Source organism: Cervus elaphus, chromosome 13 (assembly GCF_910594005.1).
Source record: "Cervus elaphus chromosome 13, mCerEla1.1, whole genome shotgun sequence".
Classification (NCBI taxonomy): Eukaryota; Metazoa; Chordata; class Mammalia; order Artiodactyla; family Cervidae; genus Cervus; species Cervus elaphus.
Window position 1 is genome coordinate 21535642 of NC_057827.1, and position 19481 is coordinate 21555122.

The 19481-nt window shown below is 44.1% G+C and overlaps 1 protein-coding gene across 2 annotated transcripts in view; it reads left to right on the plus strand.

The window, feature by feature from the left end:
• Positions 1–7306, plus strand: part of AGBL1 (AGBL carboxypeptidase 1) — a 909156-nt gene extending 901850 nt beyond the window's left edge. For both annotated transcript variants that reach the window (XM_043922371.1, XM_043922372.1), the window contains exon 24: positions 4602–7306. In XM_043922371.1, coding sequence (XP_043778306.1) covers positions 4602–4806 — 205 coding nt within the window. In that variant the 3' untranslated portion in view covers positions 4807–7306. The remainder of the gene's footprint in view (positions 1–4601) is intronic.
• Positions 7307–19481: the final 12175 nt, after the last annotated feature.

Sequence of the window (19481 nt, forward strand, 5' to 3'; positions counted from 1 at the left end):
CCCATCTAGTCTGGTCTCTTCTCTCCACATTTCATCCATGTTTCAGTTTCTTTAATATATAACATCCAGAGAGAGATATGAAGAGGAAAAAGGAGAAAGAGTCTTCTGCTTATCCAGAAGTGGGAGTCCCTGAATATGCATGTGGTTCTCTAACTCATCAGAATATTTACACATTTGGGCAAATAAGTGAGAGATATAATTAAGCTGCTGAAGGCTTCCTAGGTGCACTAGTGGTAAAAAGCCTGCCTGTCAATGCAGGAGACACAGGAGATGCAGGTTAAATCCCTGTGTCAGGAAGATCCCTTGGAGGAGGAAACGGCAACCTGTTCCAGTATTCTTGTCTAAAAATCCCAAAGACAGAGGAGCCTGGTGGGCTCCTCCATGGAGTCACAAAGAGTTAGACATGACAGAGCACATAAGCAAAGGGCTTCTTAATTTATAAATATATAAAAAAATACATATATAAATGTATATAACATATAAATAATAACATTTAATAGGCATGATATATAATATATAAATATATTAATGATGTGTAATTTTATAATATATTCTACATTGTTCATTATATGCTAATTATTGGATGAGCCAGAGAGTTTATTCCGTTTTTTCAGTAGCATTGTGCAGAAAAACATGAAGGAAATTTTTGGCACCTTAACATATATTTAAGCTATGTATTATGCTATATATTATATATTTAAGCTATATATTATGCCAATACTTTGACCACCTGATGCAAAGAGCTTTCTCATTTGAAAAGACCCTGATGCTGGGAAAGATTGAAGGCAGGAGGAGAAGGGGATGACAGAGGATGAGATGGTTGGAAGGCATCACCAGCTCAATGGACGTGAGTTTGAATAAAGTCCCAGAGTTGGTGATGGACAGTGAGGCCTGGCGTGCTGCTATTCATGGGGTCGCAAAGAGTCGGACATGACTGTGTGACTGAACTGAACTGAACTTATTATGCTTATTTATAAATACGAGTGACAAAGTCTACCATATTTATTTGAAATGACTAAAATGTACTGACAATTAATTGATGGCCCATTAATTAATGGTTTAATTCATACAAAAAACTTATGAATGTGGGATCAAGATGACAGGACAGGATGATTCTGACCCTACCTCTGTGCATGGACACACCTCTACAGCTACATACAAATTGTTTCCCTCTGAAAAAGATCTGAAAATTAAATGACCTGCTTTTCCACTACAAAGAATTAAAGGTCCACACTGAGAATGGCAGGAAAGTTTGAGACAGAGTCCTGGCAAGAACTGTGCCTGAAAACCAGCATGCACCAGAGGACATGGAGGGATCTCATCAAGCCAGTGCTTCTAACAGAGGAGCGAGGGGCTGGTGTCCTACCCAGAGCCTGAGGTCTGCACCAGACAGATGAACCGGTGAAATGTCTGGCTAAGGGAACCAATCAGGCTGGTGTCCAAAGTGCTGTTAGAATCTGAGGCTTCCCTTCTAAACAACCCACATGTGGTCTTACCCACCCTGAGACACAGAGGTAAAAAAAAGAAAAATAGCAGCTTGCAAAGTGCCTGGAGTGTATGTGAGAGAGACTCATTTGCTAATCTAAAAAACATGTGCTGGAGGGGCAGGGAACTGTGAAATCTTTCCCCAGAGATGGAGGTATTGGTAAGTGCCTTCTCCACATACTCTGCTGGCATAGGCAAGTAAGCTTGCAGGGAGCACCCTCCTGCTGCCTTGCTAAGATGGACAGGGGCCAGTGGTCATGGTACTATACTGCTGCCCTGCTGAAGCCAGAGAGCCCAGGTGGTTGCAATACCCGCCTCCTCCATGGCTGGGACTGGCATATGACAGTGGTCATGGCACTCTCCCACTCCCAGCCTAACTTCAGCATGTGCATGCAGGCAACACATTTTCCCGCTGCATTGCTGAAACTCATGGATGTGCGCAGTCAAGACATTTTTCTGCCACCCTTCTGAAGCTAGTGAAGGAGCCCTGCTCCCCACACTCTCCAATTGCCTTGCTAATGACAGTAGGTGTATGCAATATACTATACAGGGAACTAGTTATCTATCTCATATATCTACTATCTATTTCAGGTATCTATCTATCTATCTATCTATCTATCTACCTATCTATCACCTATCTGGGCATCCCAGGTAATGCTAGTGTAAAGAACGTCCCTGCCAATGCAGGAGATGCAGGAGACACAGGTTCAATCCATGGGTTGGGAAGATCCCTGGAGGAGGGTATGGCAACCCACTCCAGCATTTTTGCCTGGGAAATCCCATGACCAGAGGACCCACGTGGGCTGTAGTCCACGGAGGCGCAAAGAGTTTCTACTGTATTTTCAGCATATTCAATGTAATCTATGATTAATGTAAATATGAATCAGAGGCAGGGGACTTATTCACAATATAAGACTATATAAACACTACTAAAGATCAAAACAAATTAAGTGAATATATGAAAATTTATATTTAGAGGAAAACATTTCAATAAAGAGTCATACAATCAGTCATTCAATGGAAATTAAGACGAGCTTTTACAGTTGATCTATCTTATTTGGCTGGATGTTGAGGAGTTGGAAGATTATTTTTGATACAGGAAATTGTCTGCGTGAATAGTCAAGACTTGAAAACACATTCAGCCTGGTATTGTTGAATAATCACAATAGGGACAGTCTGCTAACTTGGCTGTCATAGGAAAGCTTCAAATCTGTGGGAGACTGGAGCAGACTCCACAGTGGAGGGAAGGCAGGGCTTTATGAGGGAATGAATGACTCTGCTGTTAACTCATGGACACCTGCCAACTGGACCCTTTAAGAACATCCCATCCACTGATACTCATATTGCATTAGTAAGCAAGGCTGAGTTCTTGCAAGTTACTGTAAATAGTGCTATTTGAAATGGCATCATAAAAGTTATGTTTTAGAGAAACTATTAGTGTTGCCGATTGGGAAGGTTTTGTAATAATAATTACAGTGACAAAGGTGTGAAGCAACACAACTCAGTTCCTGCTCACCTTCACCGCCATGTTTTACCATCTTTTTCAGTATCCACAGTAGAGGGGAAACACAACTTGTTGATCAGTTTTATTTTGCAGAGCAGTCTGCTAGATTGCATCCATGTGTCCTCTTATTTAGAATTCACAACAAATTTTGAGTTATTATTATTGCCCTTCTGTGAGGTGAAAGGGATTTTCCAAGGTCCCCTGGTCAGGATTAAAACTCAGGTTCCTGGCATTGTACAGCTTTGTCACCTCAACACTGACCATGGTGACAGTCGTGTCAAAGGCACTCGGTGTGCGTGCCAACCTGAGCTTGTGTTACGACTGGGTGGCTCTTACCTTCCTTTATCCAACTGCTTTATCACCCACCATTCAGCCTGTAAGATATAATAACAACTTAATGCTGTGATGCTGTGGAATCAAGATTCAGACGACTTCTCTTTCCTCTCCATTCATGATATGTCCCACCAGACCTTCAGCTTAGGGTACTAAGTACCCAGAGAGCATGCAGTGGCTCCTAACAGTTAGTGAACAATTAAGAAACTGGCCTCTGATTCATTTCCCAGGCTGAAATGTAACCATGTTGCTGATTCCCCATTTTCATTGTTTATGGCGAGGCAGGTGGATGAACATCTCTGCCTGATTTATGAAGAGCTCGCCTTCTATAAATCACAGAGCGGAAACCCAGCCTGCTGCTAATCCTAATTGGTTAAATCCTAAGTAGAGAGTGATTAAGAAGTCTTCAGGAAAGAAGGTACCTCATACAAATGAGGACGATAATACAGTTCCTTGGGAGGAAATTTCTCCTGCTCATAAAATGTGGTCCAGGTTTGTTCACTCCATCGCTCCCTTCTGTGTCCTGTTGGTCAGTATCTGTGATCGTGCGCTTGTGAATAAACTGGAGGGAGATCTGGGAGGTGATGAGGGAGTTCAAACATAGTGGAAAGAGAGTGATATTTCTCCACTTATTCTCTCCTTTAATGTCCACCTGGATTAACTTTTTTTTTAATTTCAATCAGGCATCCACCATGATGAAGGGCTAGTTGTGTAATATGACTTATAGTGCTGTTCATTATAGTGGGAAACATTAAAGATTTTTGCATCCCACCTATCAGAATTCCAGTGCCACTCTTTCCTGGGCATAACTGACATGACATTCACAGAGAGTCAATGACAGCCACCTCTGATTTTTCTCTTTGAGCCTCAAGGACCCTGACGATGTTAAATAGATGAGGTCATCCCTAACTCGTGATTGGAAATCTTCTGATTGGACTTAGACATGCAGACTCCGCTAGCTAACGAAGAAGAGAGCCCGTAGATTTTACAGATTTTCTTCCCCTGTTGCAAGGTAGTGGCTGAGAACACAGTGTGCTATATGCAACACGTTGAAAGGAGCAGGGGGCTCTTGAGATTGGAACTCAGTGAAGATAATCCCCACCCCTCTTTTCCAACCAATTATAAATGCTCTTTTCTTTGGTTAACTTCTGTTTTCGTCTTCCCCTCCTTCCTCTCCACCTCCATTTCTATTCCCCTTACCCTCTTTTTTTCCTCCATTTTCCTTCCCTTCTTTCCTCTCCTTCCTTTCTTCTCCACGTGTTCTGGGAACTCGCGGCAGAGGCAGCAGCAACAGCAGCATCGCTTCAGAACTGGATGACGAGCCTCCCTGCCTGGAGGAGATTGACTACGGTACCGACATCAGCTCGGATCAGGAAGGGAGCTTCTCAGAGCTGGACCGGCAGATCCAAGAGTGCGCTTTCCACAAGGATGAAGGAGAGGAAGAAGAGGAGGGGACAGGGCAGGGAAGAAACACCATCCCGTAACCCTAAGGTTCATTGCAAGTTCTGTGCCTCTGACCACTGGATTAGCTGCCACGCTTCTGCTTTGCCATCAGACACACATAGTCAGCACAGAGAGCCCAACTGAGGTCAACATCCCTACATCCAGATTTTGTTCTAGTTTCACTATGCACTAAGGCTGGCTACCTCTTAATACAGCATTTTACACATTGGGTTGGTCAAAACATTCATTCGGATGTTATGGAAAGACCTGAACAAATGTTTTGGCCGACCCAGTAGTTAGATGGCGAGATGTATGCTGTCATTATGCTAGAATGGGAGACTCTCAAGATTTCTGTGGGTCCTCTAAAGGCTGTTCTGAGCTCTTTTTCATCCCTGCTTGAAACCAGAATGGGCTAGAAGTAGTAGGAGTTCAACTTTCTTCGTGTCTTCTCAACCAAAATTCCAGGTGATTGTTCACATTGTTCTCTATATGAGGGTTATCGCCTCCCACTATCTTCCTATTATAGCATCTGAGCTCCTCAACCCAGGGCAGGAGTCCCCTTGAGACTCTGAGGGTCCTGGCAGGGTCTTCCCTTGCTGGGTGATTGAACATGGAAGACTGTACAACTGAGTAATCACCCTTGGTCTGGTTTTCTTTTTTTTCTTGGTCTGTTTTAATAGTATCTACTTTGCAGATCTAGTAAAGGCCAGGAGATTTCCTATTGGAAGGGGCATAATAGCGATTAAGACATGACCAAAGTCTTTACAAATTTGAAAAGCCTATGAAATTCAGGCTGCTTACCATCATCCTAGGAGGCAGCAAGGCACAGTGGACACTTCATTCATTTCAGACTCAGATAGATGTGGCTCATATCCCATATCTGGCAGTTGCTTGTTATGAGAACCGAGGCAAGTAATCAAATCTCCCTAAACTTCATTTCAATGGAGATGAGCGTGTCTATATTACAGAGTTATTGTGAAGATAAAATGAAATCATATGTAAAAGTACAGAGTTTGGCACATCATAGACAATAATGTTGGTTTATTTTCCACCATAACACAGGCAGAACATGCTATGGAAGTATTTATTCTCAGTTAGCAAAACAGTCTATGGAGTCACTTGGTTGGGAAATACTCTCTCTTCCTGAAGGGGCTCAGGGCAGGAGTTTCTGTCAGAGCAGAGCCTAGGAGGCTGGCGTAGCTTAGGGCAAGTGAAAATGCAGCAAGGCCCTGCAACAGACAGATGGAAACAGTTTGAAAATAGAAACGATGTGATACATAGGGCTAAAGCGTAAAGGATGAGAAGAGGCTGGGAAGGCAGATTAAAAGGGAAGATAAAGTGGAGATAATATGTTAGAGCAAATTTATGTTTGTCCAGATGCCGTACGCATTTCGTGATAATTAGGTTTGGCTGCAAGAGATGGAAAATCCAAAGCAGCAGTAGTAGCTTTTGTAACATGGAAGTCCATTTGTCTGTCATGTGGAATTCCAGGTATAGGCAGACCAGAGCAAGTATCCTGAGTGCCTGGGGCCAGGTACTCAGATTCAGCAGCTTTCTAGCCCACATTGCGTATTGCTTCTCCTCTTGGTCTCAGATAGCTGCTGAAGCATCATGCTTTGCATCTCGGTCCCAGTCAGCATTAGGAAGGACAGAAATAGGATATCATGTTCTTCATATTTCCAAAACTATGCATACTACTTCTGCTTAACCTCACCATCCAGAAAGTTTTCCTAGGAACAGAAATAGCTGAAAGGGAGTTTGGAAAATGCAGTCTTTATTTGAGGCAGGCAAGGTTAAAAATTGGAAATTTAATTTGAAGTGAAAACAATGCATATTGAGGATCAAAAACATGCCAAAGAAACTTTTCCTAGTATACCTACCACTGCTAAGAGGTTTTGGAAACAGAATACTTTCGGAGAAAACTGACAGTCCACACGTCTAGAACAGCAGAAAGCCACAGGGAAAAAAAAAAAAAAACATTTTGCTGTAATTTATCCCCAATGAATGTGACAAAGTTATGTGTGCTGTGATTTAGGAAATAGATATTATTATTACATTATTATTATTACTATAAATAGTCCCTTATTTTCTGACTCTTTTTCAAATTTCTTTGCCATCATTCAGGAATCATAATTCATTCTTTATATTAAGGCATTCAGATTTCTGTAACACACACGAGAAGTTTGAGGGAACTAACAAAGACATTGAATTCAAATCCAAGTTGAAAGTATCTCTTAACTTCTCCCATATTCAGTGTTCCCACTCTTAAATAGAGGATGGCATAATGCTTTTGTTTCTTTCTATTTTTTTGTTTGTTTTTTCATTGCTCTGAGGGTCAAGAAGATAACATTGTTGAATATGTAAATGGTGAGAGGAATGGAAATAATCCTAACACATCATCAATTTGCATCTCAGCTCAAAATTGTTTATTTAGCATGCTTTTGAGAATGTGCCTAGGGCAGGTGAATTTCTATGTGATGTGCTCAGGTAAAGCCAAGAATATGGACTGTTTATTGATCCATCTCTTGTAACAAATATATATTAAGCACCTGCTATGTGTCATGCTCGTTTTGTGTGTACTCAGTTGTTAAGTCACGTCCAGCTCCCTGGGACCACACGGGACTCTTGCCCAGCAGGCTCCTCTGTCCATGGGATTTCTCAGCCAAGAATACTGGAGTGGCTTCTCATTTCCTTCTCCAGGGGGTCTTCCTGATCCAGGGATCAAACCCACGTCTTCTGCATTGTCAGGCAGATTCTATACCACTTGAGCCACCTGGGAAGCCTATCATGCTCTTCATTAGGCTCCAAAGCTGCAGAGAAAAAAAGACTCACTGTGTCCTGAAGTTGCTCAAAGTTCAGGGACAAAGATGGACAATAAACATTTTGTTGCAATACAGCAGCATTATGGGCTGCAGAGGATGATACAGAAACACCACATCCAATGACGGCAGTAGTGGTGGGCAAAGTCTACTCCAAAAGATGACAGTTTAGGTGATTTTGGAAGGATATGTAAGAGTTTCCTGGTTAGAAAGAGGAGGAAAGACATCTTAAGAAGTGGGAAGAATTTGTGCAAAGGCCCTGTGGTGGGGTGAGAGTTGGAATAAAATGTTCAGTGCGACTGCTGCAAAAGATATGCTTGTATGTAGGGAAAGGAGGGGAGAGACAGGAGATGAAACTGACAAACTAGACATCTATCAGATCAGCACTTATCCTGCCTTGATGGAAAGGTTGGTCTTTATTCTGAACATGCTGAGTGGAGACAAAGATCTTCAGCAGAAGTTTGACCAGAACTGCTGTTGGCATGTGCGTATCATTCCTGCTATACTGTGTGTTTATGACTGATTGATCTGCACCCTTGCTATGCTGGTTGTTCCGTGGTCCCAGGAGCACCCTTGGCATATCATTAGAGCAGCAGGGCTTCCCTGGTGGCTCAGACGGTGAAGAATCCACCTGCAGTGCAGGAGACTCAGGTTTGATCCCTGGGTTGGGAAGAGCCCCAGAGAAGGGAAGGGCAACCCACTCCAGTATTCTTGCCTGGAGAATCTCACGGACAGAGGAGCCTGGTTGGCTATAGTCCATGGGGTCTCAAAGAGTCGGACACGACTGAGCAAATAGCGCTTCACAGGTTTGGGATAAGGTGTGAGACAAGAAATGCAGTTGGAGCCATGTTGAATACTGGGATCTATAAGATGTCCCATTGGAAAGAAAGAACTCCTAGAATCCAGAAGTACATCAGGAAAGAAAGTAGAGGAAGTCAAGCTACACCAAGTGAGCTTGGGGACCCAGGTGGGAGTCCTGAGCCCCTGAACCCAGACTCAGGTCCACTGGGAAGAAGTTAGCATGGAGGGAGCAGGAGAGTCAGGGAGAGCAGACTTCCTTCCCTTCCCACTAGGACAGGAGGCTGCTGTGTGTTACACTTCACTGATGTTCAGTTTGGGAGCAGAATGAGGGGACGGGAGGCTCATCACAGGTCACCTGTGGATCTTCCAGTTCAGCCAGATGTGTCTCTTGCTGGCCAAACCACAATAGCCAATTGTCCTGAAAAGTGTTCTACCGAATTTGGAGCCAACTGTGATTATTCAGGAATTCCAGGGAATTGTAAGTGCTAATGGGAAACACATGTGGTTCAGATTGTGCAAAGATGTGTGTCTGGAGAGGTGAAGTGGGGTCCAGGCCACATACGTGGCTGCGCTGTGCCACTGTCGTCTGGGGCTCCGCATGGCAGGGCTGGGACGGGGTGGGGACCTTTTTCACCCCCAGGACAATCATCATGTGTAGAGAAGGACAAGGCTTCTCGCGATCCCCTGAGGATCACACGTCCACGATCTCCTAAGGGTGGAATCTGCGGTCTCTTCATGACACTTCCCCGTGCGGGAGACTTTTTAGCTTCTTTCTAGATTCAAGTTCTACCCATGTCCACTCTCTTCAGTTTTCCATGGATCACAACACCTCATTTTATTCCACCATTTTGGTGCCTACGCATGAACGTGCACATGAATACACGCACACACACACACACACACACCACTTCTTGGGTCCCTATGCTCTGTGACCTCAGTCACTTAGTAGTGTCCAACAGTTGACCCCACAGACTGTAGCCCGCCAGGCTCCTCTGTCCATGGGATTTTCCAACCAAGATTAGTGGAGTGGGTGGCTACTTCCTCCTCTGGGGAATCTCCCGGATCCAGGGATTGAACTCAGGTCTCTTGCTCCTGTGGATTCTTTACCAGTGGATTGCAGGTGGATTCTTTACCACTAGGGCCACCTGGGCTACCAAAATGCTCTTCATGATTTTTTTAAAACTGCTCACATTTTCATTCTGTCTCTGAGAAGCTTCACCCTTTACCTCATTTGGGGTAGCAAGACCTGATTCAAATATCATTTTTCTTACATAAAACCTTTCCTAATCACCCCAAGTCAAGTTATATAATTTCTCTTCTGGGCCCCTAATGTACCATTTATACATTCCTATTATAGCCTGCTTGCCATTTACAGCTTTATTTATGTGTTTTTTACAGCTCCATCCCCACTGACCAACGAATAGAGAACTCTAATGTGCATGGACCTACCTATTATTTCTCAGTCTCCTTGTACCTGAAATATTAAAGTTTCTCAAAAATGTATCTTCCCCCTGGCCTCAAACCTGGACATCCAACGTCTCAATGAAATTCCATAAATTTCCCTTAAGTTCTTCCATTTCCCTTCTCAAATCAGAGTGTGTGTTATAGGAAGGGAAATTGGTTTCATTACAGTTGACATCTCGCCCAAGTATAGCCCAGCCTCTCAAGCCGTTGGTTGCCATGGAAGACTGTTCCCCGTGTGAGGCTAGATTCCCAAGGAGCAGGGTGGCCTTGTCCTTGCCTAGATTATGCAAATATTTAGATACAGCAGTGAGAACAGGGGTGCAGAATCTCTGAGAGTCTCCTGCTGCAGTAATCATCAAGGTACTCTGAACACACAGGCTCACTTTGTCGAGAACTGGTACATGACTCCAGGTACGTTGTGCCAACTTGGCTGCCTGGGCGCTTCTTTCAATCTCATCCACTGGCTCTAGTTTCTCCTGGGTTTCCAATAAAGGGATTCAGAGCCACAGAGAACCTTTGAACATAACCTGGTCCTTGAGTGAAAGCTTGCATTGAGCCTTGCCAAAGTAAGTAAGGTCACATTACCCCCGAAGGGGAGGCGTTCTCATTCATGGCTTCCATGACCCACCCTGAGTAAGGGAGCTGTAGAATCAATTTCATAGTCTGAGGGGAGCCTCTACCCTCCACCAAAATAAGAAGTTTCCATGAAATAAATGCCTGACACGAGTCATCCTTGCTAGGGACTCAGAAAAGAGACCTGCATGGTGGACCTGAACACTTGCGCCCTCATCGGAGTGATGGATTCGTTTGGCCCTGTTGGTACAAACCACCCCTGCCCTCTAAAGGCTCTGGTCTTGGAAAGACACAGGATGGTGTAGCCTGGGTAGTAACCATGCAGGCCTTTTTGGGCAGAAATAATCCATGAGGTTTGGAGTCTGCTGCTGTCTTCGTAACAGATGTCTTGTTTGTGCTGTAGTTCAGTTCCATGCGTGCCACGTGCCCAGCTGATTCTTGATAAAAAGTGCTGTTTAGAAAAAAAAAAAAAGGAACTGCTTAAAGGAAATTTTTAGATAAAAATGGATCATATTGCAACCATTATGCACCTAATAATAAAAAAGTTTCAACTGTATATAGCTTAAAATTATAGGTTACACATGTTCCAACACAAGAGAGCTGAAATTGATCCTGATTCCCTCACACACACACACAATATATAGGTTCAACATTTTTGGAAAGAAAACAAAGCAAGTGAGGGAAGGTTTATCATCATGTTCCTGTTTCTAAAGGCAGGGAGTAGCTAAATGATGATTTTACGCTATTCTATCACATAGAACTGGGAGTAGGATGGGAGGCTGTCTCATCAGCATATGACATAGGCTGGTCTTCTTGTCTGTGTATATTTTGAGCCTGTTCAGGTCGTGAAGAAAAAGATCCGTTTCTCTTTGGAAGAGAATGCATGGTTGTGAGAAAATTACCGATTTAATCACATTGCCTCTTATGACAAGTAGCCAAGCAGAGCAGAGCAATGAACTATTAAAATGCATGGAGCAAGACTGGTTGTTCTGATGAGGAGCTTTGAAGGATCTTTTATAATCTTTTGTAGGGCCTTACAGGGTTAAAATGCTTTCTTAAGAGCAGACATGTATCATGAGCATCCCTCTGACAAAATAATCAGCATTAAGCACCATTCTTCGAAGCAGTTCAGTTGAGGTGTCTGAATGTGGGCTTGACTTTGGAGGTCAGGGCCAGAGGGACCCTGAGGTCCATTCTGGACTGGCCGTGGGGCAGAGTGAGGGATCACAGAGGCCAGCAGTGTGACCTTGAGGGTGTGGGGGTTCAATGAATGGATGATGTTGGATAGAATATCAACCAGAACCCCCTACACACACATTTCATTCTGAAGAGGAAGTTATTTTAGAAGGTATCAGGGGAGGGAAAGCCTTCCTGTGTTCCTACTCTGCTCATCGTCACTCATTTAAATTCTCATGACCACTGTACATGATAAGGGGGCATTACTGATGCCATTATCAAAAAGAGGTTTATCCTTATACAGAAAGAAAGTAGAAAGTGAAGTCACTCAGTCGTGTCTGACTCTTTGCGACCCTGTGGATTGTAGCCTACCAGGCTTCTCCATCCATGGGATTTTCCAGGCAAGGGTACTGGAGTGGGTTGCTTTTTCCTTTTCCAGGGGATCTTCCTGACCCAGGAATCGAACCCAGGTTTCCTGCATTGCAAGCAGACTCTTTACCCTCTGAGCCACCAGGGAAGCTCTATACAGAAGGACACTTTTACTGAGTGATGGAACTGGGATCAACCCCCAGAGAAGTCTGACTTTCCAACCCATGATCCTTTTTACTTTCGTAGAGGGTTGGGCAGTAAGAGTACATAACAACCAACAGATGCTGCCAAAATGGGATGGATGTGAATACTTCTCACATACAGTAGTCTGAGTCCATAGCATTTGTTATCATGTTTAAGCCACTCAACCTAACCCTATGAGATAAACCCTCTTTCTATGCTCAGTCCATAGGTGATGATGTTGGAGCAAAATGGTCAGGACTTGCAGAAGATTTGTTGTTTTCAGTCACTCAGCCATGTCCGACTCTTTGTGACCCCATGGACTGCAGCACTCCAGGCTTCCCTGTCCTTCACCATTTCATGGAGTTTGTTGAAACTCATGTCTATTGAGCTGGTGATGCCATCCTACCATCTCATCCTCTGTTGTCCCCTTCTCCTCCTGCCTTCAGTCTTTCCCAGGATCAGAGAATTTTCCAACGAGTCAGCTCTTGGCATTAGGTGGCCAAAGTATTGGAGCTTCAGCTTTGGCATCGGTCCTTCCAATGAATATCCAAGGTTGATTTCCTTTTGGATTGACTTGTTTGATCTCCTTGCTTCCAAGATTGTGCACCTAAGATTACTCAGCTATTAAGTAGCAGAATGATGATTTTAACCCAGAGCCTGCACTCCAAGGAAGAGTGCCTCTTCCAAGAACCCTAAAGGCCTCTTAGGGACGATGGAGAGAGCCATCTTCCTCTGTCATTAGGAAGATATATTAGTGTTGGTTTCAATATTTGACTCAAATACAAACAACTCATACCGGACATCACTAGATGTGTGCATGCTCAGTTGCTAAGTCATGTCTGACTCTTTGTTACCCCATGGACTGTAGCTCACCAGACTCCTCTGTCCATGGGATTTCCCAGGCAAAAATATTGGAGTGGCTTGGCATTTCCTCCTCCAGGACATCCCTGTATAGTCTCTACTTTAACCTCAAACTGAACAAGTTCAATGTCAGAGACTTCTCCCAGCAAAGTCTCTATATCCTGGTTCTTGAACTTGACCATCTCAATGGGAATCTATGTGTGCCTGACGTATGGCCCAATGTCTGACCAAGTCAGGCTCTTACTGCGTCATTCAGTGGAAGAATTCAAGCCTCCTGTCAGCTCTGCTTATAATTTGCTTCTCTTTCTCCTTGGTCCATTCCTCACCTGGATTTCAGCAATGGTTTCCTCACTGCTGTCCTCATATCTGACTTTGCCTCCTCTCCAGCCCTTTATTCACATATAGGCAGGACATTTAGAAGGAAAATCTGTTTCTATTTCTGCCGCTTACAATCTTTCAGTCTCCCATTGTCCTAAGGTTAACATGCTAATGTGACTTGGCATTTAAGCCTGTCTCTTTTTTAAAAGATTTTTTTTGATGTGGACCATTTGTAAAGCCTTTGTTGAATTTGTTACAGTACTGCTTCTGTTTTGTGTGTTAAGTTTTGGGCCACAAGGCATTTGTGAACTTAGCTCCCTGACCAGGGTTCAAACCTGTATCCCCTGCATTGGAAGGTGAAGTCTTAACCACTGGACCACCAGGGAAGCCCCTGGAGTCCTTCTTGATCCAGCCACTGGCTAACTGCCTGGTCTCTACTCTTAACACAAACCCATACGGAGGTCCTAAAAGTCACTTTCGGTTTCCAGAACTCTACCCTTTTATTCTCTCTGCTTCCTCTTGTGTGCCAGATTTCATATACTGTGTGCTTCAGTTCTATTCTCGTCCAGGTAGTCTCCCATGATCTGATTCTGAGTTCTCATAGCACCTTGTTGGAACCCTGGCATAGCTTTTGTTGCAAGATTTTGCCCAGGGACTTTTCTGTTCCCCTCACCAGACTGTACCTTTTTGGAGGACAGAAATTATTTTGTTCATTGCAGTGTCCTGAGGGCCTAGCATGGTGCTCAAAGAATAAATACATACACATTGAATGATCAAGCTCTCCGTCTCCACCTGCATGTCTCACGAGAATGACCTCCTACCCGTTGCCTCAGTAACCTATTAGACATGGATAGCAGAGTTTGCAAGAAAGTAGGACACACATGTGTCCAGCCAACTCAGAGCAGCATTAGTGAAGCATCCAGGAAAAATCTCCCTCAGACCCTGGTCTGTGGGGCCTCTTGCTCTGTAATTTTCCAGATGCAGCTTCCTTTTTTTCCTCCAAATGGCCTGTAGAGGTCAGAAAAGGGCCTTGGTTTCCAATCGAGGACTGTCCTCTGCGTCCATTAGCATTCACCCTGGGTATCTATAATTAAGCAAACCTAGGCGCTGCACATAGGAACGGAAATGCATTGAGTTTAATAAAACAGAGTGTAAGACAACTTTAGATTGACTCCAGCCTTGTTTATTCTTGCACACTTGTAATTCTGCTTTGGTATATTCCCAGTCAAAGAGACCATTGTCCTGGGAACTGAAGCGTGTCCCTTCTTCAATGCTAACGCAGGCCATCTGAGGAGGCAAGCCATACCAGCTTACTGCTCCCGGCTTGCAGCAAAAAAAATGTTTTTGTATTTCTTAAAGCATTGTATTTCTTAAAGCAAAACAATAACAAATAGAAGGGCATGTGGATACCATGAGAGGAACTCCTACTGATGTTCTAGCTTTTTGTTTTTCTTGAATGTAAGTGCATTCAGAGTCCAGAAAAAAATATACTTCCATATATTATTCATATTCACATGGAGACATATATATATATATATATATATATAAAATGGAGACAGCATGCTGGTTGTGCCTATCACTTAGGAACCACTGATTCTGTTCCGTAAATTGTTGCCTAGTGTATGGGACAGAGCAGGAGACTGCAAAGAGCCCACAGTTTGGGGTCTGACTCTATCACTTTCAGGGATAACCTTGGGGCTCATGATTCGGATCTCTGGGTCTCCGTTTCTCCATTGGAGAGTGAGGGCTGGGCCAGGTGAAATCTAAGGTCATGTCTCTTTCTCCTATTAGTTGCCACTGTGCTGGCCGGCCTGTGGGGAACGCCAGCACCCCCTGGACCGGCCAGGAGGATGAAGAGGCGGCGTGAGGTGGCCCACACTAGCGCTCTGTCCCCGGAGGGCCTGAGGCCAGGCTTGTACAATGAGCTTTTCAGAGCCCAGAATGATGCTGTTGATACCCTGCCAAAGCCCAGCAGAATAAAAGCTTCCGAAATCAGGGCTAAAAATAAATAATGAAACCAAGTGACAACATAAACAGGAAGACCTAAAAGTGGTGGGGGATGAATTGAGTCAGCAAACTGGGGGGCAGCGTGGGGAAGAGTCTCATGCATTCTCTTCCGCGAGGATGGGGCTGCGGGAGGCTCCGGAGGTGCCAGTGCGCTTGAGAACGGGGGTGTGATGCCACCTGGGAGAGGAGGCAGGCCGTGGAGCAGAGGTGTGACCCCCTTGTCAGGCTCATTTCCTCTCTGCCACACTCGATCCGCCCACTCGTCCCTGATTCTTTGTTGGCTGTTCAGAGAGAGAGCTTTTTAACAGTGCCCTTGCTGTCCCTGGACCTCTGCGTGGGCCAGGGCCAGCTGCCCTCATTGACCTTGTCTCTCAGCTTTGGGACTCTGCTTCCTCTTTGCATGCACTCTGGATTTCAAATGAAACGGCTTTCCAATCGGGTGATTCAGGGTGAGATGTGTGCAAGGAGGCTAGGTAGGGAAAAGATGCTACTAGTTATTAAGTACATCTCACTTTTCAGCCTCTGGGATAGGCGCATTCATACCACATACAAGAAGACAGGAGTCTCTGGATAACAACAGCACAAGTCAGCACATGAAAACTACCTCTGCTCACTTTATCTGGCTGCTTCTAGTTCTCACAGATGCTAAGGGTAGAGATCCAGAGCAGAGGGAATTTTTATCAAGGGAAGCGGCTTCATATTACTCAGCCATAAAAAGGAATGAAATTGGGTCATTTATAGTGATGCGGATGGACCTAGAGTCCATCATAGAAGGTGAGGTAAGTCAGAAAGAGAAAAAAGTATCGTATATTAATGCATATGTATGGAATCTAGAAAGATGGTACAGATGAACCTATTTGCAGGGCAGAAATAGAGATGCAGGTGTAGAGAATGGATAGTGGGACACAGTGGGGGAAGGGGTGTCTAGCATTGACATATATACAGAACCGTGTGTAGAACAGATAGCTAGTGGGAAGATGCTGCATAGCACAGGCTGATCATCTCAATGCCCTGTGATGACCCAGAGGGTGGGATGGGGGCAGGGGAGGTCCAAGAGGGAGGGATATATGTATACAGACAGCACAAACTAACAACATTATAAAGCAGCTATACTCCATTGTTTTTTTAAAGGAGGTGGCTCAATGAATTGGGTATATATGCAAATGTGAACATTGTGAGGGTAAAAGGACTAAGAGCTGTTCCTCTGTGCATATATAGAAACAGAGATTTGGGGCTCTAGCAGGAAAGAAGAGGGAGGGAGAGGACTTCCCAACATGGGCAGAGGCTCAGCTCCATGGAGAAAAGGGAGGTCGTGAGAAATCCTGATTTATTTTTAAAAAAATGACAAGGAATGTTTGATTTTAACTCATTTCTTGTTCTGTGGGGTCTCATTGGACACTATACCTATGCTCTTAAATCTTTAGTAAAAGAAGACCATCTCAAATAGCAATATTTTGAGTAAATGGAAGATGAGGTTTGCTTGTTTTGGATAAAAAGACTGTGGGTAGAGGTTGTCAAGGGGAATTCAGTGGAAGCAGGAAATCTGCAAAGATTTGTTTCTAGGGCATAACAGTTCCCATACTCCAGCTTGGAAGTTTCAGCCATTTTTTCTGTCTATGAAAATGGTGATGATAATAATGATCATAAAAACAACAACAACAACAACAAGTGACCATGGTCCCTTTCCACGCACCATTTCTTAGGTTGAGTGTTCACTATTCATGAGTTCCTTGCTAGGTAAATAACTATCATGATCTCTATTTTGTGAATGAGGGCACCAGGTCCGAGGAGTGTGTGCAAAGTACCCAGGGCAGAGGCCAAGTTTGGATGTGAACTGTGTGTTCCCTTCCCGCCCATGGTCTTTGTGGTAGAAAATCTCCATAAAGTAAGTGATTCTCCTCGTCATGAGGCTCTTTTCTTTTATCATCTTGAGACAAACTTGTCTTCTTGCTTTCTTCCTCAAATTCATTTTCAGCATCTTATTTTCAAACTTCTTCAAGACTTATTCTCTCTCAGTACACGCATGAACCTTCCTGTTGCTCCATCTTCCTTCCATCGTTCTAGGTTAAAATCCGTGTGATCGTCTGAAGGAATCTCTCAGTGGGTTGATGGTGATGGGTGGTGATGTGCGTGTGGAATACAGGAAGCACACTGAAATCTTGAGAGAAATGTTTTTAAAGGTAAATGACATATTCATGGATGGATATGGTCCCATCCAAACAAAATTAGGTTGGGGTGCCAATCAGCAGGATTTTCCTTAAAGTGTCTACTGTGAATCAGAAAATGGTTACTCAGGTTTCTACCATGTCTATGAATGTTCTGAACAATGTAAGGGATTCACAGTGACTATATTTTTTTTTTTGTTAGAGTTTATTTTGCAGCCACCCTGGAATACAGGGTTCAGGGTTCATTATGAGCTTTTATTCAGAGACCTATAGTGCTCAATCGCTCAATTGTGTTTGGCTCTTTGCAAAACTATGAGCCATAGTCCACCAGGCTCCTCTGTCCATGAGATTTTCCAGGCAAGAATACTGTAGAGGGTTGTCATTTCCTCCTCCAGGGGCTCTTCCCAAAGCAGAAATTGAACGTTTGTCTCCTGTGTCTCCTGCACTGGCAGGTGAATTCTTTACCACTGAGCCACCTGGGAAGCCCCAGAGACCTATGAGCACCACATAACCATGGCCTCATTTTAAGAAATACTTAATTTTGTTTATTAGATCAGGGTCTCTGATTTCCAAATCTTAAACTGTCATGCCTCTCAATTTCACTTAACTTCTATTTACCAGGGCTTTCAGGGAGCCAATCACCTCAACAAGGTGACTCAGCAAATGGCAATAGGAGAAACACTTTTTGTCCTCTTATCTTCTCTTCCCTCTGTTGGGCATGGATTTCCATGTCATTTGGTATAAGCCAAAGTTTCTTCCACAAAGAAACTTGACCAGAGTCTTCCTGATCTTCTTTTGAATGCTTTTTATTTCTGTTGGTCAGTTGGTTGACATTTTCCTCATCTGCAGTGACTATAGGATGGCAGGACCAGAGACACTTGGCAAGAAAAATCAAGATCCTAAAAGTTAAAGCCCACACTCAAACCCTAAGATGGTTAGTGATTGGCTGCCTACCCCACGTTCACACACACACACACACACACACACACACACACAAGTGCACATTAATTCCTAAGGAAAAACTCTTAAATGGTTCAAGGGAGGCTCAAGACGGAGGGAATATATATGTGCATGTGACTGATTCACTTTGTTCTACAGCAGAAACCAACACAATACTGTGAAGCAATTAAACTGCAATAATATAATCTTTAAAAAGGACAGGATGGATGGAGCCTTCAAGGACACTGATTTGGTAGCCACTGCAGAGAGCAGAGTTTTCATGGTAAGAGGAAGAAGTTTATAAATAGAAGGAAGAGGAGCTACTTCTCTTCCAGTGCTTTGTAATTGATGTCCTGACACCTTATTCCATATAATAGGGCAAAGATGGTGCAACAGGATTACCTCTAGCTCAGGAAGTAGCCTCACTGTCAGAGGTACCAGTGGGCTCAGAGTGGGACCAAGCAGAAGCAGAGAGCAGCTGCCTCTCCCACTCTCAGAGTGTTCCCTCCCCACGTATCCATCAAGAGCAGTGGATCCAGCAATGTCTGCTGATGGGCTTGAGACACAATGGAATGTTCATGAAATAGACTTCCACTCCCATGTCCCTGGGTCTCTCCTTCCCACCTGAATTGAAGGCTGTGCTGTGCAAGTGCTCAGGTCTATATGGAAAATTAACTTAATAAACCAATGCTTACTCCACATAGGCTTATTTGGGGTTTTTTGGCCCCACCATGTGGCATGTGGGAGCTTAGTTCCCTGAATATGAAAGTGAAGTCTCTCAGTTGTGTCCAACTCTTTACGACCCCTTGGACTGTAGCCTGCCAGGCTCCTCTATCCATGGGATTTTCTAGACAAGAAGACTGGAGTAGGTTGCTGTTTCCTTCTCCAGGGGATCTTCCTGGCCCAGGGATTGAACCTGGGTCTCCCGCACTGCAGGCAGACTATTTATTTACTGCCTGAGCTCAAAATCCTTAGTTCCCTGACCAGGGATCAAACCTGTGCCCTCTGCATTGCAAGTGCAGAGTCTTAACCGTTGGACCA